The sequence below is a fragment of the Ascaphus truei genome, chromosome 2 (assembly GCF_040206685.1).
Source record: "Ascaphus truei isolate aAscTru1 chromosome 2, aAscTru1.hap1, whole genome shotgun sequence".
Lineage (NCBI taxonomy): Eukaryota > Metazoa > Chordata > Amphibia > Anura > Ascaphidae > Ascaphus > Ascaphus truei.
In genome coordinates, this window is record NC_134484.1 from 307,366,182 (window position 1) to 307,387,555 (window position 21,374).

Genomic DNA, 21,374 nt, shown 5'->3' on the forward strand with positions numbered 1-21,374 from the left:
CGTAGGTACGGGGACACGGACGCAGCTCACTGGGGGGGGGGGGAGGCGTACTCGGCGGCTCACGGGGTGGAGGGGTGCTCTGCGGCTCACACAAAAGTTTCACTTAAAATGCGCATACTCGGCACATATACACTTTTTGAAGTGAAACTTCTTTAGGGGCACCTACCACATCAGCAAAATTCCCTGGCAGTGAATGGAGTTGATGGAGACGGAAGTCAGTGGTGACAGTAGTGAAGTCACTGCTAGCAGAAGAGGCCAGCAGTGTTGCCAGATTCCACCAGGAGGAGTCACGGAGAGGAGGAAGGCAGCGCTGGACACACACCCACCCTCCCCTAGATCCGGGTGCTGTGTCCCTGGAGCTCCGTTGTGGGTGGGAGGAGAAGGAGGGGGGCTGGTAACGGGGAGGGGGGAAGAGTTTGAGCGCACCGCGTCCCCCTAGCACCGTTGGGGGGTTGGAGGGAGGAGAGGGAGGGGGTTGGTCTGGTAACGGGAGTGGGGGAAGTTTGAGCGCACTGTGTCCCCGTAGCACTGCCGGGGGGGGGGGGTGGGAGGAGGAAATAGCGCTGAGCATGCCGTTGCTCGGATGGAGGGATGGGGGGCATTGCTGAGCGCGCTGTGTCCCTGTAAATCGTAGGGAATGGGATAGTGCTCCGTGTCCCCATAGCTCTGAGGGAGGGGGAGAGCGCTGAGTGCTCCATGTCTCCATCGCTCTGGGGGGGGGGGGAGAGGTTGCTGAGCGCTGTGTCCTCGGAGGGGGGAGGGAATCGCTTGGAGAGCCTGCAGGACATGCTGAGCAAATGGCTAAAAGACGTGTTCTAAATCAAACTTCTTTGCATTTTGTCACTGAAATTTCATTTAATTAAAAACATCACCATTACAATTTCAGTGACAAAACTGTGACAAAAGACAAAAGTTTCACTTTAAAATATGCGTGCTCGGCACACACACACTTTTTTTATTTGTATGAATTGGGGGGGGGTGTCTTTTAAAAAAATTTTTTTTTGAATATATGTATTGGGGTGTATTTTTATATGTTTTGGGGGGCTGGGTGTTTTCTTATATGTATCGGGGGAAATAGAGGGGGCTTGTGAGGTGTGACATGAAGGGGGGGGGGAGGGAGGGCTCGCAATACCGCCCAGGGGGAGGGACGGGGGATATAACTCTAGTCCTGGGCCCCGGGAAATCTGTCTGCGACCCTGCTCTTGCTAAACTTCAATCATGCATTGTATATAAACAGTATCTGCCCTACTTTGTACAGCCTGGCTAAACTTTGGACTGCTGCTACTTATTCTGAACTTTGTATATCTTTGTCAGCGTTCTAGTATCTGAGTGTTCACTTTATGCATTGTATATAGGACCTTATATGGTTGTATTGGTCAGTCTTTTCACATTTCTTGATCTATTTGCTTATGTCTATGCGGTTCTTATTCCATCATACGGTTCCTTTTTTTTTTTTTTATAAATATGCAGCAAGGGATTCTGGGAAATGACATGCAAATGAGAACACAGTGTCACTTTTTGCCTCAATAACCATTTTAAGTTAAAATCAACCCCACACTGATGAGACCCATCAAGGTCGAAACAGCTGTCTGTGGGTGGTTTTCTGGGTATGCACCTTAACCCTGGCTGTGCTCAAAGCTGTGACCATGCAGCAAGCTTAAGCCTATAGGGAACCATGTTTAAAATGGTTATTGAGGCAAAAAGTGACACTGTGTGCTCATTTGCATGTCATTTCCCAGAATCCCTTGCTGCAATGAAAGTGCTGTATGCTGGGTGATAATGGGGAAAGGTGGGGTTGCAGACCTGCCTAAGACATGCAGATGAGCATACAGTTGTATTTGTGTATATATATATATATATATGTATGTATATGTATATGTATATGTATATATATATATGTGTATATATATGTATATATATATATATGTATATATATATATATGTATATATATATATGTATATGTATATATATATATATATATATGTATATATATATATATATATATATATATTTTTTTTTTTTTGTTGTTTTTTATTTTAAACAGATCCCCTAAGGCTGCGCTTATAGTCCCGGTGACGCGACGTCGTGTCAAAACAAATGTATTGAAGACGTCGCGTGCGCTTATAGTAGGAGGAATAGTGTCCTCTTCCTGAGATTTCGTTACTCAATTTCTTTACAAGAATTTTTGTCAAGAATGTGGCCACCGGGGTCAGCCTCACTCTGGGGGTGTGTGTATATATAAAGCGGACAAATGGCATTGCAGCTTCCGATTGGGAGACTCCAGTGTCCTTTGTTTTTTGTAAATACTGGCAAAAGTAACATATTAAATGTCTTCACAATCGGGTGACCCCCAGAGATTTCAGTGCCATGGTTTTGAACTAGTTGACCCTCTGGTTCATATAAGGTTATATATATATATATATATGTATTATTATAAGGGGTTTCTGCTTTAAGCTAACTTCAGGCATATTTAAATTGTTTTTTATTTTTGGAGTATATGGTTATTGACAACATTTGCAGTGTGTAACAAAATGTTTAGGTTACCATATACTGTATAAAACTTTTACACTAAAAGTTTCCTCATAAGATGTGATGTGCTCTTAAGGTCTGTGAGAGCTTTTACTTTACTGCCAATCCAGGTTGTGTAACTAAGTGGCATAATCATGATGTTCAGACAGTCTTACTTTATACTTAAATGCCGCGCCTGGACTGCTGCTTTATTTTTTGTTGGGGGGGGTGGGGGGGGGAGGGGAAGTTTTAACAGGTTTAAAGCAGGGGGGTCTCCAGAGCTGAACATTTTATTGCAGCTCCCTTGACCCCCTGCTTCCAGAGATACTTGCGTCCGTAGGCGGTGCCAGTATTGCTGTTCAGTTGAAATGTCTTGGTCACGCAGGCCAATAGGAAGCTGCACTGGATGACATCACAGCTTCCTATTGGCCCGCACAAAGCGAGACATTTAAAGCCACCATTACGAGAACCCCAGTTAACCGAGCCAAAGCTGCTACCGTCACCCCCTACAGAGGTAAGTAAGTATCTTGGGAAGCAGGGGGTGACCAGAGCTAAAAGTAACGCGGTTCATATCCGGAGACCCCCTGCTTCAAACCTAATTAAAAAATAAAAACAGCACACACTGGAATAAATTCGTAAGTTGTATATGATATTATTTGAAAAAGTTCTTCTATATCCAGATATTGAATGTGGAGCGTAATTAAGAGCTATCCATGCCCTCCAGAACTGAATTCCATAAATTTCCTCTCTGGGATCCCCCTGCTTCAGGAGATGTTTACCTCCTGTAGGGAGTGTCGGTATCCGCTCCCACATAACATGGACCAATAGGAAGTCGACCCTGATGTCATGGCTTCCTATTCGCCCGCACGGTGAGGGAGCATTGAAACTCCGGGCACCAACTACAGAGGTAAATACCTCTTGAAGCAGGGGATCATCGGAGCTGAAATTAATGGGGCTCAGCTCCGGAGACCCCCTGCTACAATCCTATGTAAAATTAAACTAAATGTTTAAAAAGAAAAGCACTTGGATTGCCCCAAACAATACTCATCCACTCGTAAATGGTTGTCCATATGTTTAGAGGTTTTGCAGGGAAACTATGTGAACAGTATTGGTTATTTTACTTGAAGGATGGCGTTTAGTGGCCCGTGTACGAAGACAAAAGGGGTGCAATTCCAGGGCAAGTCAAAGCACCACTACATTGACTTTACTTTATTTTTTTTACTTTTTCAGATTTGTTGAAACAAATGACGCCAGCATCAAAGGAAACCTCTTCGGGATTATATTCTCTACCTGACTGGTATTCTGATGAGAGTTTGATCCCACCAGCTGAAGACCCTGCGTACGTATTTTTGTTTTAGCTTAGCGGTTATTGATATAATTCATAGGAGAATACTGAACTATCACTGCAATTTGCAAAAAGTAGCAATGGGTACATAACTGTGTTCAATTTCCAATAAATACTTTATCCCATTGTCATATCATCTTTAGCTCCCTCGTTATCGCTCTGCCCACCGCCACTTGTGTCTTACTTCCCCTGTGTCCTTCTTTTGCTTTCCCCCCCCCATGCCTATTTATGTGCTGTGGTACTGGCATTAGATGGAGAGCTGCAGGATCTAGGCAGCTGCGGACTCGAAACTTCTCTTCTATTGTAGGCTACTGCCCCCTCTCCCCCTCACCCCAAACATTTGTTTGGGCACTCAGCTGAGCCCTATCCTGCAGGTGTTGTAGAGAAGGTGTAGGCCTATGGGAGAAAATATGTTCATGTAAGACATGGGAGTGAAAGTGTTAACAGGTGTGATGCAAGGTGAAGGAAATGAATGCAAAAGATTGGAGGTGATAGGGGGGAGTGTGTCCTGCATGGGCACGCTGTTATGTGCCCTTCCTGTAAACTACACGCATTTCTTCCTTTCTCCTCCTCATATTTAATGATTCTCTTCACTGCTGGTGTGTGCATCCACAGGGGAAACAGATAGAGATCCTAAACCCGATTCATAGTCCAGTTTCATTTATCAGTTTGTGGGAAGCATATTTCTTACAAAGGCTTCAGTTTAGTTTTAGGCTTGTAAAGGGGGGAGAGGGAAAGGAGTAGCTATAGCTTTTAATTTTCAGATTCCGGATCCCGCGGCACTTTAATTATCACCGAAGACTACAGCAAATCTACAGTGGTGGGTAACCTTCAAGGGGACACCTGGCAAAAGTATTAAGGCACTGATCGAAGGTGTGTGTGTGTGTGTGTGTGTGTGTGTGTGTGTGTGTGTGTGTGTGTGTGTGTGTGTGTGTGTGTGTGTGTGTGTGTGTGTGTGTGTGTGTGTGTGATATCAGACCAAATATATTTATTTTCTTTGTATATTTTTGATAATTGTATTTATTGTTATTTAACACATGGAAAACAGTTTTATCAATGGCGCTTAAGTTTAATATGTGCAATTTTAAGTAAATTGTGTTCAATGAGTGACTAGTTGGTGAATGGGTTGTACCACTTGTATAAAAGTGAACTACAAGTGTAGTGAAAAGAACACACCCACAGGTGTTTATAGCAAACCTGTATATAAAGATATACTGTATGTTGATTGCAGCTCAACCCCTGTGTGGATTTCTTTTTCCAATCCCAATTGTGCAGGTTTCCAGGTCATGGGGAGTGCAGGTCAATATAGAAAAATAGAAAATAAAATACAATAGTGCAATATGTCTAATATGGTGAGCTGTGATCTGTAATTCCGCATGGAATAAACTCCTCATTTTCCCCATTCAGTAGCAATGATGTATGGTAATTGACTATGGTTGATCTTGTGTATGAAGAACCTTTCTATATTTCTATATTGACCTGCGCTGCCCATAACCTGGACAAATAATACACATAATAAAAACAGTACACCCTTCAGACAGGAATTTATTTAATCTTCATTGCTTTACTATTTACTGACTGGCATGCCATTTAAAATTAAATGTATACATCCATTTTCTATTATCTTTGTGTTTTTTAGATAAACTAAAGTATGGTACTGTGAAACCAGAGAAAATCTGTACCCCCTCATATTTATTACATATATAAATCCAACTTTTCACCTCTGATTATTTTAAATATCATTGTCTTTATTGCACCATCTCTTCTTAGAGTACCTCTGAGGAATATGCCAGACTACATGGTCCATGAGGCATGTCCTTCAGAGCAACTGGAAAACCGATATGAAATGAGAAAAGGTCCTTTTGATTTTGACCAGAAAACAGTTTGGCAGAGGGAATCTGAGGACAATGAAAAGGAAAATCATCGAGAAGTCAAAGGGAAAAAGGTATAAACCAGCTCCAAAAATATGAATCATAGAGGAAAAAGTCCAATTGGGCTAGCTGGCAGAAGGTTATTGTAGACTGAAGAGGGTAAGGGCATGGTTTAGTGTTTAGCTGCAGCGTTGCAAAAGAAAGTATGGATTGTAGCCATAGTGAGGCAGAAGAAAATACAAGATGTAGAGCGTGAATGTGAAAGGGGAAGGCGTATAAAATCAAATTGAAATGCCCAAGCAACGTGTCCATTATTGGAGTGATGGATGATAATGTTTTAACTGATCCACAAGGGGGAAATAAATCCTGGTTTCGGTGAGATAATGAAGAGTTCTGTTTTCGACATTTTTCATACTATTTATTTTTAATAGGGAAGGATCCAAAACCAAAAAAGAAGGGAAAGCTACACTAGTAATAACGTGGTGCATAATATACATGTACATATAAGGCTATCAAATACACACATAGCATAGTACCAGTACTTATTTACATAGTTGAAGATTAGACAGAATAGAACATGAGGTTCAATCTTTTCAGAAATTAAATCAAGGGATTGAGTATACCCTATTTCCTCAATTCTAAGACGCACCTTTTTTTCGGTTTTCACATGTCTGAAATCAGGGTGCGTCTTAGAATCGATGTATTTAAAAAAAAGAAATTTTAAGTGTCTACAGTACGAACCCCCTCTTTTCACTTAACATGTTTTAGGAAAGGTCCCGTGTCAGCGGAGGATGAAGCGGGCGGTGGCAGCAGGAGAGGTCCCATGTCTGCAGATTGTTTTAGATGGACAGTGGGCGTGCGGTGGCGGAGGCGGCTAATACAGTACCGACACACTTTATTCGAGTGTGGTCGGTACCGCAAGCCGGGAAATCTCCCGGCTTGCTAGTGGCCGCCCCTCGAGCGGTCACGCGTCTTCGGGAGCGTGCGCCCCCTGCACGCGCGTCCAGGGGCTCCCCGAGGGAGCCCTGGTGTCCCGCGATCGCGGGACAGCGGCAGGGGGTTCCGGGGGACCCGGCGGACCCGGCAGCGGTAGGGAGAGCGCCCCGATCGGAGGGCGCTCTTCCGCTGCTTCGGCGCGCGCCCGTCACTCTCGGGCGCGCGCCAGGCTACTGCTGCGGCAGAGAACGGGCAAATGCTCGAATAAACTCTGCCGCAGCAGTAGATCATAATAGCAGAAGCAGAGCGACATAGGGGAACGGCTTGGGAGGTGCACACTGTAACCGAAAATTGACCGGTGCCTGACTTCCGGTTACAATGTGCACCTCCCAAGCCGTTCCCTTATGCCGCTCTGCTCAGCTCTCCTGCTATTATGATCTCCTGCTGCCGCACCCCACCGGACGCCCGCTGTCTTCTTATCTTCATTCACCTGCAGACTTGAGACCTGTCCTGCCGCTGCACTCCCGCCCGCTGTCCATCTTCAACCATCTGCAGACGTTGGACATCTCCTGCCACCCGCTTCATCCTCCACTGACATGGGACCTTACCTGAAACATGGTAAGTGAAAAAGTTATTTTCCTCGATTTATAAGGGCCAAATCGATAGTGCATCTTGCGTCTTACAATCGAGGAAATACGGTATTGAATTTTTCCATGGGGACCAAATTACACATTTTTCATAGGTTCCATTGAGGATACTAGTCAATCTCTCCATAAGCAGAACTCGTTAATTATTTGAAGAATTGAGCAAATTCGTTTTACACAGGCGTCATTGGTAGATTTCTCTCTTGTAGGACAGATGTAAATTTAAAAGCGGCCAACGTAGTAGTGACACATTTTGGACAACCTCTTGCTACCTGCAGTGACCATCAGTACTAGTTAGCGGGAAGCCAGAAGTTGGACATTATTGAATATTAGATTGTGACTGATTAATGTGACTGTTGACACAGCTATAGGTCAAAGCTAATGAATGAATGAAGAACATCCACATGATGTGTAGCTTTTTCCTTCTTTATTAGCGAAGTCCTTTATTATATACTAGCTGAGAGACCCGGCGTTGCCTGGGATGTAAATGCGTAATAGGTAGTATTATTTATAACTCGTTTAACAATAGGTGAGTATTTGTTGTAAAGGTTTCGGGGGGGGAGAAAGGGGAGCGGGGGGGGGGAGAAAGGGGAGCGGGGGGGGGAGAAAGGGGAGCGGGGGGGGGAGAAAGGGGAGCGGGGGGGGTGGAGAGCAGTGGGCATATGTATTGTCATAATTTATGTATGGGCATTTCCCCCCCCTCCTCCGTGCGTCCGTCCCCCTGCTGGTTCGGCTGGTGGCCCCCCCCGTTCCCCGTGACTCCCCCCCCTGTTCCCCGTGACTCGCGCTTCCCCCCCCCCCGGCGCCCGCTTGGTCCCCCGATGTGCCGTCCTGCTGAGTGAGGCGTGCAGGCGGCTGCAGGAAGCGCCCTGTGTGGGCCTAAGACTCGCGCTCCCCCCCCCCTCGCTCGATGTGGCGTCTGGCTGAGCGGCGGTAGGAAGCGCCCTGTGTGTGTGGGCCTGAGGCGGAGGCGGGACGCGCAGTGGGCCTGAGGCTGAGGCGGCATGCGCAGTGGGCCTGAGGCTGAGGCGGGACGCGCAGTGGGCCTGAGGCTGAGGCGGGACGCACAGTGACTTACCTGAGCGGGTGGTAGCGCCGGGGAGGTAAGGGAGCGGCTGGGGTAGGAGGGCCGCGCTTCCCGTCCGGAGCCAGTGCAGGACGGCGCACGTGAGGGGGGGGGGGGGGGGGGCGGACAGAGGGTGTGTGTGTGTGTATAGAGCTGCTGTGTTGTGTGTGTGTGTGTATAGAGCTGCTGTGTTGTGTGTGTGTGTGTGTGTGTGTGTGTGTATAGAGCTGCTGTGTTGTGTGTATAGAGCTGCTGTGTTGTGTGTGTGTGTGTGTGTGTGTGTATAGAGCTGCTGTGTTGTGTGTGTGTGTGTAGAGCTGCTGTGTTGTGTGTGTGTGTGTGTGTGTGTGTGTGTATAGAGCTGCTGTGTTGTGTGTGTGTGTGTGTGTGTATATAGAGCTGCTGTGTTGTGTGTGTGTGTGTGGGCCGTCACTCTGCCTCAGGCCAATGAGAGGTGTGCGGGGGCGGGCGACCCAAGAGATTTCCCCTAGGGACACCGGACATCCAGGCAGGCAAACATACAGTGCTTTCACTAATATAGTATAAGATATCAAAATAAATGGGGGGGGGGGAGGGGTGGAAGGGAAACCACCTGGTTCTTGCCTAAAGGACATCCCTTTCAGAATGACTTATTTTTTTTACGGTGAAGACTGCTCCCTTGCAGATCAATAATGATGTTTTGGTGTTGATGTAAATCATGATCATTCTAATTAAGATAGAATTCAATCAAAGAAAGTTGATATATATGTGGCAGACTGTTAACAATCTTATCTGCCCTATTTTCTATTTTTGTTCCTTTTACAATAACCATACTTTGTCTTTAAAAGCAGGTGAAACTACCAGCTATAAAACAAAAATTTCCGAATGATAAAAATACAGATGTGCCTGGCAAAGGGCCCAATGCTACAACAGCCAAAGAGGAGAACTTGGGGAAAAAGTGTTTCTTTCCACCTATGTAAGTATTACATGTGTTCTATATGATACATTTTGTGATGGGACATATACATTCTTGATTACTTATCGGAGCAAGAAGTGTTTGAACGTTTTAATTACTTATTATCAAAGGCAATGCAGTCTCCCTAACCTGTTTATAATTAACATCTTCACAGGAAGAGTTGTAAAATCAGCTGTTCATTCAAGTAAAACATAGTTAGAATGGAAGACTTTTCTTTAGTAAATTTTACAAAGTAAATTAGTGACGTAATTCAATAAATATAGTCAATCCTTTATTTTTTCAATTATCCATAATAAAATTTTTAAAAATTAAAATGGACTGTAAGCAAGGTTGTCGCCTTCAATTGAAGGCTAACCCGGAGACTTTTTGTAAGTATTTTAATTATATATTTACTTCTCTTACCTTGTCCAGCGGCATCTCCTCCAGTAAGGTCACGTCAAATGGCACCTCTGCGCCTCCATGCGGTGTCAAGTTGCCTTGACAACGGGAAAGCCTGCTGTGTCGCATTGCCATGTCACAACGATGTCCAGTTGTCATGTCAACGTGCAATCATGTACCATCCCGTTGTCATGGTAATGTCATTTGACGTCACAGGGCCATGTTAACGGTGTCCTGCAGGGGGAGAGGCCACCGGGTGGTGATAACGCCGCTAGAAAAGGTAAGAGCCGAGGCTCAACCCGACTATTTCACAGGTAAACCCGGAGATACGTGGCCAAAACCTGTAGTCTCCGGTTCAAACCCGCAGTAGTGGCAACTCTGACTGTGTGCCAATTTTACTCTATGCTAGACTGACTTAGCAACATACATTTATTGGATTTGCAAGTGAAATTACTCATTGCATACGCTGTAACGGTTGTTTAATTGGATATACTTAAAGCAGCAGTCCAAGCTGCCTTTTTGTTTTTCTATAACAACTTTGTTTTGTTAACAACTTTGATACATTTACCACCTGATTCATTCACACCAAGGAAAAACATTTTTGATCTGCAATATCATAGAAAGAAATAGGCATCTGGTGATTTCCATGAACAATATTACAGCTGTCATGGAATTGTTGCTGCATCCTGATGTGTTAATCAAAGATAGCGGACATCCTGTGCAGAAACTAATCATGGAATGTAGATTGACATTGCTGTTTACAACTAGAAGCAAGTTTATTACATCAACCTCTGTGATCTAGCAATCAATAGCTAGAATAAGTCATACAGTAACTATATCTTCTTAAACCATTTCACAATACTACATTTTATTCCTCGTCCAATGAATTATAAATCGCACACCTGCAACAAACTTGGAATATAGCATCAAAATATATTAAACTAATTGTATCTCTATATTCATAAAGTTTTGTATTATTGGGTTTTGACTACAATCTATTATTACAGGCAAATGAAAAATGGCGTTTAATGAATAATCAAATTTAATATTGGTTATTTTTTTTTTTTTTTTTTAGAATAATTCATTGCCTTTTAAAATGATTTTGTATATATTTTTTTAGGTTTCAGAAAATGCAAATGATCCAGTGGGTAAATCATAAATGTAAATACTGAAGCTAAATCTTCTAAGCAGTGCTTTACAATAAGACACTTTCCATCACTGTAATATTACTTATAGCCCATTCATATACAACTATAGAATAACTTTACTTAGTAGAGCACAAATTAACAAAATATATTTTGTGAAATATGTTATAATATGCTCTGAAGTTTTATTCTGAGTCGGCTTCGTCCTTCACTACCTGTAAGAATTTATTGCCATTTTGTCCCCTTTTGACACCGAAGGGTCATATTCACAATGGATTTATTAGTGGCAAAGAAGTGCTAGCAGTTGCAACTGCTTAGCAATATTTCTTGCTCCGCTAGGTACCATAAGGACATCTGGCCAATGAACATGCTGTTATGTGGATCACTGTTGCTTTACCAATCTCTTTTCCCAATTCTAATAACCATAACCAAAAAGATACGTGAACAAGTCATAAAGTAATAGTCCAGTAAACTAATATTAGTCCAATAAACTAATAGAAGGAAATGTATTGGCATATACTGTATGCCGTTTGTGTCACTTTATTTAATGCATTTTACATTGTAATACCTTTCTGAAGAACCTTCGAAAACTGGTCATACTGGCCAATTCATTAATTTCTCAACCCCTGAGAGATACAAATTTAAAAGTAAAACATCTAGTGCCATTTTTACTAAGAAGTGTTGAATCATAATACCTTCCAGACCATTTACTTGAATGAACTGTAAGTAGGGATGGGCGAACTAATCCAAATCCGTTTCCAGGAATTCTGCCAATGGTTTTGACCAGATCCGCCCCCGACAAAAATCTGTCTGCCGATTGGCTGATTGGCCATTTTGAAACTGATCCACGGGCCAAAGGACCCAGCTGATGCGAGTTGGATCCAAAACCGGCCAGAAATATTTTGCCCATCTCTTGCTGTAAGCCGTCTTCCGTCATTGGATGGTGCATAGTACTGCTTAATAAATGTGGGCTTTAGTTCCTATGGCTCACGTACAACAGCTAGATAGATAATACAGGCAGTCCTCGGTTTACAACGCTTCGCTTTACAACGAATGGCTTATCCAACGCTATGCAATGCATACCTATATTCATTTTTACAACGCCAAAATGGCTTATCCAACTCTCTTACGACGCTTTGCAACGTTGTGTATGTGTGTGTGTATATATATATATATATATACACATTCACATAAACAGTGTTGCAAAGCGTCGTAAGTGCGTATATATATAATATTATACTATATAATATTATATTATACTGTATAATATATTATTTATTATGTTATATTATATATATAATACAGTATATACACTATATAATTTATGTGTGCGCTGCATATCTTATTGCCTGCATAAAATATTTGGTGTATTTTATTGTTAAAAATGCCTTCAGGAACGGAAACTTTCATTTAAACAGTGTTCCTATGGGAAAACGTGTTTCGCTTTACAACGCCATTTTGAGTAACACATTGTGTCGGATAACCGCGGACTGCCTGTATATACACATATGCACACACGGAAAAATCCCAGGCACCTAAAATATCATTTGCAGTGCTGACTGACCTATTCAGTCACTGGCAACAGTGCGTATGCCCCATCATGCATTTGCAAGCGCAAAGCATGGCTAGGCACCCTTTTGCTGGCAGCAGTAGTGACTGACGGGTCACTCTGCACTGCGCCTAACTTCGACAATGGGATATGCTGAAGAAGAAACTGGAGGAGTGCTCAGGGACATGAAACCAGGCAACTCCTTTTTATAAAACGTATTTATCAGAGTATCTGAGTTGTAAAATCGGTGTACTAGAAACAAAACAAACTTGAACCTTTTATCTTTTGATAAATCTGGTGGTTTTTCTCTTGCGCTGCTGCCTATATGGTTTTAAGGATCAGTGGGAAATGTTTTCATGAAGTATGAACTACTGCTTTCACTTACTTATTTCCAAGCCTTTCAGTGCTAGAGTACCCTACTATTTATTGCTGAGGAATGTGATAAATAAAACTCACATTTTAGATCTGTAAATGTCCTTTGTCTTTTCTATAGTTGACAACAGCATAACAGAACTCTGCATTCTGGTTTTAGCACATCACAAAAAATGTTTTATGTCGAAGATAAATACTCTAATTCAAAAATAGTGCAAAAATGGTGGTGACATCAAATAAATTATATCTTCAAAGATGGTTGCAAAATAGTAATTTTCCTGGTGTTATCCCTCTTTCTGATCTTGGTGGTATATCTTATCTCTAGATGTTAATCTTGTCACTCGTCTGCTTGGTGTAATCCTTCTGTTCTACTAGCTTAATCTGCCATTACTGTATTTAGCCAGAGAATATCCCTAAATCCGCCCTTCCTCCTTCCAATACTATGACCGAATAAGGTATCTATCTACATGTGTCCTAAAGTTTAACACTGATGTCATAACCAATAAGGAATGTCCACCCTCCATACAAGGAAATACATTTATATTCTAGAAAAGATTATCTCCGCAAATCATCAGTTGTCAGTGGCCACTCGAATGTTACCTGCAGGGCCCCCTTGCTCAGATAACCCAACACAGCTGCAATCCCATTATAATTTTTAAGCCTATCCTAATGCAACATTGAACCTACAGAGAAGATTAATTTACTATTAGAATAATTCAAGTATGCAATGTAGTCTGTATTAAGGAAGAATTGTTGTAAGACTGCGCTTATAGTGCCAGCTACGGCTACGTATGACATCACCGGTCTCCGTAGCCCTTGAGAAAGTTGTAATTTGTGTTTGGGAGACGTCTCTTGCAACAACGGGAGTGACGGCAGGCAAGGGGGAAGGCAGAGGGGCGGAGACAAGAGCAAGGGGGAAGGCTGAAACGGAGAGGAGTTATAATTTCTGTTTGTATGCTGCATTTACTTTACTTTTACTTTAAATTACGGGAGAGTTTACTATTTTAAAGTTGTTCATATAGTGTTGTTTCACTTGACAGTCACACAAACACACATGGCCGCCAACAGAAATCATGGGGCCCAGGAAAAATGAAACGAGCTGCCCCCCACCCCCCAACCCATATACCAATATACCCCAACCCCCCCAATACATATAAAATACAACCCCAAGACATATATAAAATACACCCCCAATACATATAAAAATCAGGTTTACCTTGGTTTTGATCTCAGGTCAGGCTGGTGGCTGCGGGGTGGGTGGTGTGCCGGGGGCTGCAGGGGGCGGACGCGAGGGGCTGGCGGTGCTGTAAGGGGTGGCGGGGGCCCAGCGGCTGGTGGGACTGTGGGGGGCATGGTGGCGCAGCCGGGCCTCCCTCTCACGCTGGCGCACCGGAAGCTTAGCACAGCTGACTTCCGGCGTTGCCGTCAGAGAGACCCGGCACCGGGTGCAGTGGCTTTTTTTTTTTAATGAACTGGCCAAGCCGTGCAGGGGGCCTGACCCACAGGGCCCAGGACGCCAACACCGGCATTCCCCCCTTGTTGGTGGCCCTGTGCACACACACACACACAAAATCACACTCACACACTATCACAATCACACAGACACACACTCCCCCTCTCCCCCTGCATCAGAAGCTGATTGGTTTACAGCCTGTCACATGGTGAGACCGTCGCTGTAAAAATCTAATTCTACTGACTACAGAGATTCAGGTCGCGCCTACTATAAGCACAGGCTACAGATTCAATGCATTTGTTTTGACGCGACGTTGCGTCGCCGCCACTATAAGCGCAGCCTAAATCAGAATTAATGTATGGCATCTTATTTTTATACACCGGATTCAAACCCAATTACAATATAATAATGTAACTGAACTGGAATTTTTACAATATCTAATCCCTGGTGTAATCTAGTACAGTGTCTGATCTGAATCTGTGTAATCTGACAATTGGAAAATTAAAATGAGATAATTCAATAATGTAAAAAAGTTTGTCACATGCTTTTGCTAGAGTAAAACTGCTTTTGTTTCGTTTAACAAAACATAAATCGTCCTTTGTATGCAATGTTTTATTTATTTGTTTTTCTCACTGGAGGCCTGTATCCAGAAATAATGAGCCGGTTAACTTCAGCAAGTTGATGAGCAACGGATATGGCGACGACTGGTTTCAGCAGCGTGGTGATTTGGAGAAGAAATCTCTGCAAAAGACCAAGCATAGTGAGAAGTTCAAAGGTAAATGATCTAAGAACTCAACCATTTTAAATTGTCATATTTGAAAGGCTAAAACAAGTATTCGACATCTGGGGTACCACCTTACTTACCTTAAGTAAAGCCATTTTATTTCAGCTGTGATTTTTCTACTTATAAGTATTTAGACATTTTTCAGCCTAGTTGCTGACCTGATTAGAAATCCCAATTTACCTGTCTTCCCCTCCCGAACTCTCTTAAGTATGGCCGAACATAAATACAGTGCCGCATTTACAATAGTGCTTAGGAGGAAGGCTAAAGTTAAGTCTGTGCTTCATAAACCCTGGTATGTTTACAAATAAGTTATAATTTATTCATTAAGCCCCAATATACGCCGTAGCCTGTAGTAATGTGCATAATGCTGTACTTAAGGCAAGTATAATGAAGGCCTAGATCCCTTCTGAAATAACCGCGTTTCACAATTCTATAAGATTCATAGAGAGCTGTATTGATTAGGGGCTCTATCTCAAAACAAACAAGTCTTATTTTTTTTTTTTAATAGTATTAAAAGTTCTTAAAAATCCTAATTGTACAGCTAATGTTGTACATATACAATGTTGGATTATGATCTTATTTGTGGAGTCATGCCGATTTTTGTTGTTGGTCTACCACATAAATATTGTATTTGGCCCTAATTGTAACATTTGATTAAACCTGTGCATGTTTTATAACCACTAACAAGTTTCTCAATCCCGCTTTCTTCTGCAGATGCTGCTTTAAGTGAGTACACGAAGAGAAAAGGGCAGAGGCAGATTAATGAATTGCACAAACGAAAAATAAATGCAAGAGTAGAGGATAAACGCAGGTCCCGTTTAGGACCTGTTGCAGGTATCCAGCCTGAGAAGCCACTCTTCAAGCTCCGCATGTATGCTACTCCATTCCTGCCCATTTATAGTAGCAAAGCATCCCTTCCATCCCATAAAATGCAAACAATAGTTTACCAGCATACATAATTTTTGATATTACTTTTTTTTTTTATGTCTCTGAATCATGAATTTATTAATGTAGAGTTATCATTTGACATGTAGTTTTAAATATATAGACAAAGAAGAATTGTAATTTGAGGTTCCTTTGAACAGTTTTTTTTTTTGGGGCCACTTTTTTTCCCCTCCTGATTATGACTACAACAAATAGAAGATGCTTTGGTAATCTAGTTTCTGATATTAGACACAGTTAATTAGCAAATGAGGTTTATTTCACCTCTGATTTGGCAGAGATTTTGACACTGAGAAGGGGAAATGAAATGGCAGATTTAGATTTAATATTTTATACATCTCCGTATAGTATGTTATCTCCTATAGAATTATAATATATGTGCCACTTTAATCCTCCTATTTACTTGTACTATAAGTAAATAGGAGGAATATTCTTTCACTTAACTCGTCATTGACATTCCCTAAAATGCAAGATGATGCTGAAGGGGCAAAATAGGCACAATGAGCCATATTTACCATGTGGTACTATGCCATCCGAACTGCTCATTCCACTGAAACAGCCCTCAGTAAAATAACTAGTGACCTCCATGCTGCCAAAGACAGAGGTCATTACACTCTGCTCATATTACTCAACCTCTGTGCAGCATAAGACACTGTGGACCACCCTCTTCTCACATTCTCCATTCTCTTGGCATTCATAACAAAGCTCTATCCTGGATCTCCTCTTACCTCGCCCATTGTACTTTGTGTCTCTTTTGCAAACACCTCCTCTATCAATCTCTCTGTGTGGGTCCCCCGGGGCTCTGTCTTGGGACCCCTTCTCTTTTCTCTTTACACACTCTCTCTAGGTGACCTAATCAGATCTCTTGGGTTCAAATACCACCTCTATGCTGATGACACACAAATTTACTTTTCAACCCCCGACCTTACACCTGCTGTACAGACTAAAGTTTCTGAATGTCTTTCTGCTATATCATCCTGGATGGCCCTCCACCGACTTAAACTTAACATGGCAAAAACAGAGCTCCTCATACTTCCCCCAAAACCTGGCCTTATTTCCTCCTTCCACGTTACTTTTGGAAGTACTTTCATTCACCCAGTTGCCCAACCACGCTGCCTAGGGGTCACTCTCAACTCCTCTCTCTCATTCTCTTCTTACATACAAGGTAGCAAAAACTGTCATTTTTTTCCTCCGTAATATTACCAAGATACGCCCTTTCCTCTGTTGCTCGACTGCAAAAACTCTGACACAGACCCTCATTCTCTCCCGTCTCGACTACTGTAAACTCCTGCCTTCCTGCCTCTCACCTGTCTCCCCTACAATCTATCCTAAACACTACTGCCAGAATCGCTCTACTCTTTCCGAAACCTGTCTCGGCATCTCCCCTGCTGAAATCCCTCTCCTCGCTTCCTATCAAATCCCGTATCGCACACTCAATTCTCCTCCTCACTTTTAAAGCGTTACTCTCCTGCTCCTCCTTACATCTCAGCCCTAATTTCTAGCTATACACCATCTCAACTCTTGCATTCTGCTAAAGGATGTCTTCTCTCTTCCCCTTTTTGTATCTAAAGCCCTTTCCCGCTTTAAACACTTCTCACTGACTACCCCACACCTCTGAAATGCCCGTCCCTCAAAATCCGACTAGCACCCTCTATCAACCTTTAAGACGCATACCCATACACACTTAAAACACCTGCTTAAGGAAGCATATGAGTAGCTCCATGGCTGATAATTAACCTTGGCCCCTTGCAGATGCACTTACCAGAACGCCCTCCTACTGTCTCTGTACGTTCCTACCAAAAAATTAAATTGTAAGCTCTTCGGAGCAGGGACTCCTTTTCCTAAATGTTATTTTTATGTCTGAAGCACTTCTCCCCTTTTTGTTATTTATGATTGTCACGTATATTACTGCTGTGAAGCGCTACGTACATTAATGGCGCTACTATACGTACGTACAACACCAGAAGATGACTTATGGAATAGTAGGACCTTGTAAATATTGGTCAATGAGTGTTGATGCTTAGAGATGCAGGTGAAAAAGCTTAACCCCCATATTCATAATGCATAATCCCCTTCCAAGCTTCATAGGTAATGTTTTAACAGTCTCCAGAGTAGTTTCTTAGAGCATTGGATCTGCTCATAATTGAACTAATTCAGTTTCTGTATTATGATACAGCAAAAAGAGGGGACCTCTTTCTTTTAGGTTTCCCATTCTGGTCCTTGTCACACAGATTATTTGTATCTGAGACAAGAATCAGTCGGTGTTCACTGCTAAGTCTCCTTGTAAGTGAACAATGAGGAAGAAAAAAATATTTTGTTGAATATATTCTTTGCACATCATTAGCTTTGCTGTTTTCTAAGCTTCCAACAAACACTGCTGTCAAAGATTTCTGCGTACCGTATGTCAATGCAAATACCTCCCCACAAAACGTAGTGTCTGATATCTAGGGCCATACTTGCGAAGTGCTGCTATTCCATCAGAGACCTAACGATGCCATGAGTCACATGTTTCCCGTTCACATCAATAAAAATGTGTAAATATGGCTACAATATGAAAGAAACAATACTGTTTACTTGAGAAAGATGTCTTGTATATATAAAAAAACAACCGACTTTGTACTATTGTATTATGATGCAGTGCAGGTACATACATATTTTTTCAGCACAGTTATATATTTATTGATTATAGATTTATTGATTATGAGTAACAGAACTGTCACTGCATTGACCTTTTCCATATCAAAGAATATTGTATGTTTTTTTTGTTTTTTTTATTCTGTAATTTGTGACATACATTTTATGTCCAAAGATGCCAGCCATTCTGAATGTCTCCATGCTGAAGGAAAATAACCTCCTTTTATTATTAGCTTTTATTGCCTGAAATAACAATCATTGCACAATGAGAATTCATACGGTGCCTTCCATAAATTCAAGTATCTGGTACAAGCCAAATGCATAACTTAACGTGTATTCCGATAAACTTCCACAGTATGTCTAGAATAAGTGATCTTACTGTACATTGGTACTAATGCATCAACTTCAACAATATAGATGTATTAACTGCATTGTGCTGCAAGTGATTCATTGTGACAAGTGCTGCCAATATATAATACAAATCTGTGCACTACTTCTCTTTGATTAATCTCATGCCCCAGCTGATGATTTCTGAGTTCCCTCCACAATTAAAGTACCTGTCACAAATTAGACACTACTGTGTGTATCCTTATGACCAGTGCTCCGTATATGTACCTTTAGCTAAATAGACTTTTTTTTTTTTCATTTCTTTCTACTCTGGTACCCTTAGAAGGGACAAACTGTTTACATGGAATCTAAAGTTGGTTTGGCATTTCATTAGAAGGAGCCTTTCTTTTATACTACCCTTTTAGTACTTGTGCAAAAAAAATTGAGGCTGTATTACTTGCATTACTTAGGTAAAGAAAAAATAACATGCGGAATAAACTGTATTTAACTGTGGATGAAAAAATATGTACTTCCTGCTCATATCTGTCACTGCTTTGTGTTCTGTGTTTTGCAGATTCAGAGACTTACCTGCACGGGTAGAGAGCCACAGGAAGACCGTCAAAGTTTCAGCCACATAGACAAAGAGTAGAACCGCTTTTTCTAGTTGAATCTTTAAAAACAAAGGCACAGTTTGAAACAAAACTGATGTGCTATATGTTAACGTGATCTTTTTTCACCGAAACGTAACAGTTCAACATGTCATTCAATACTATATTCAGACTGCAGTTTCTTTGTGTGAAATTATAATTATTTTTCAGGTCGCCTTGTATTTAAATCTATTGAAACAATAAAAATTCTATTTAGTACTATATGAATTGAATGTTTTCAATATTTGATGCAAAAACCTAATTGATGCACTGATTTATTTATTTCTGGAAGACTGATAGTAATAAGCAATATCATATCTTCCTTTAGCAGATTGTCCAAGTATTTACATTTCATTAATGTACAGTAGCTGGTAATAGTTTGTAGCTGATGTATCGGTACAGTCAGTACTTTTTAAGCAAAGTACAGTACCTGGCAATTATTTTGATATAAAAACGTAATATTAAAATAAACTAGGGATGATTTTACAAGTTCCCTTTGTTCATTTTTGCTTTAGTGGAAACAGTCCCTTCACATCCTCAATGTTGACATACTAGTTATAGTGACAGTCGTATAAACTCTAGTTGTGTTAAATTTCCAGCAGCAAAATCAGGTAATAGAAGTACATGACATTATTTTTGCTTTAGAATTTCCATAACTTGTCCAATATCAGCGACTATATAGATGTAGCCAGACTTGTGGTCTTCGGCACAGTAGACATTTGATTCTTTGATAGTGGTGCCAGAGAGACTGTATCTGCCACGATCGTGCTGCAAGGGGTCCCATGCTTCCAAATGCACCCCCCTTCACCCCCCCCCCCCCCAGCGTTAACGCTCTGGTGCTTATATTACTGCGGTCATGTAACCGCGGGTGGCTGCAACACTGAAGACCGCTTAGCTACATAAAGTGGATTCAATGGAAAGGATGGGTCGTAAAATCTGTGAGCAGTGGACATTAAGTCTTAATGGAGAAGGAAATCCGAGGATAACGTTTTTGGTGTTGTTTACATGTCTCTTATATCAACATAATTTAAGTAACATAGCAAGTGTGCAAAACAAAAAGTGTAAAATACACATGCAATTCTGAAGATTGACAATTTAGCATATTTTTACCTTAATAAATATGGGGAACCGGAATACCAAATACTCAGGTACAAATAGAAAGTATACTCTTTTTTTTTGTGTGTAAGGAAGTAATTCAAGTGATAACCCTTTCACGAAGTGCAGGTGTAGCAAGCCTAACCATCTTCGGTGCCACTGCCACGCACAGTCGCAGCACCACATAATTAACGCTGCGGTTGGTCCCATTCAAAAGAATGGGCCCCCTGCAGCTCCATCACGGGAGCGCTGTCACCTGCGCTGCAGAGTTCTGCTGGTTTGTCCCGGCGTCAAGGACAGCAAGTCTGGCTACATCTGTAGAGGCATCCATACATAACATTTGAGTCTCTTGTGTCAACTTTTATATTAATCCCCAAGCTAGAATAATAAGTTCTGTTAAAATATTGTTCCATAATAAGTATTAGACACGTTGATTTCTTCAGTACCACAGGGTTTTGCTCTCTGGAGGCCTTATGCAATATCCTATGAAGCTGCTTCACTGTGCAAGTAAGTAATTAAAAGCCATTCATTTGAAAAGATCTGTCATGTTCTAGCACTGAAAATGTAATTGAAAGCAAATTAAGTAGGGGCCTTCGTGCTGCAGGGAATAACTCTGTGCTTTCAGGTGTCTCTCTCTTTTTAATACCAGACAGGCTTTATTGGTTCTCTTCAACTTGTTTTCCAAAGGAGCCATAACAATTGTAAGCAGAAGGGCCACAAGA

General features: G+C 41.8%; 1 protein-coding gene across 6 annotated transcripts in view; it reads left to right on the plus strand.

Annotated features, from left to right (window-relative positions):
• The window catches only part of C2H7orf57 (chromosome 2 C7orf57 homolog), a 55,970-nt gene extending 36,189 nt beyond the window's left edge, over positions 1–19,781 (plus strand). For 4 of the 6 annotated variants that reach the window (XM_075586438.1, XM_075586436.1, XM_075586442.1 and 1 more), the window contains 6 exons: positions 3,740–3,848; positions 5,625–5,799; positions 9,199–9,326; positions 14,862–14,998; positions 15,722–15,841; positions 19,485–19,781. In XM_075586438.1, the coding sequence (XP_075442553.1) occupies positions 3,740–3,848; positions 5,625–5,799; positions 9,199–9,326; positions 14,862–14,998; positions 15,722–15,841; positions 19,485–19,510 (695 nt within the window). In that variant the 3' untranslated portion in view covers positions 19,511–19,781. The remainder of the gene's footprint in view (positions 1–3,739; positions 3,849–5,624; positions 5,800–9,198; positions 9,327–14,861; positions 14,999–15,721; positions 15,842–19,484) is intronic. The other 2 variants (XM_075586439.1, XM_075586441.1) reach the window with 2 other exon arrangements.
• Positions 19,782–21,374: the final 1,593 nt, after the last annotated feature.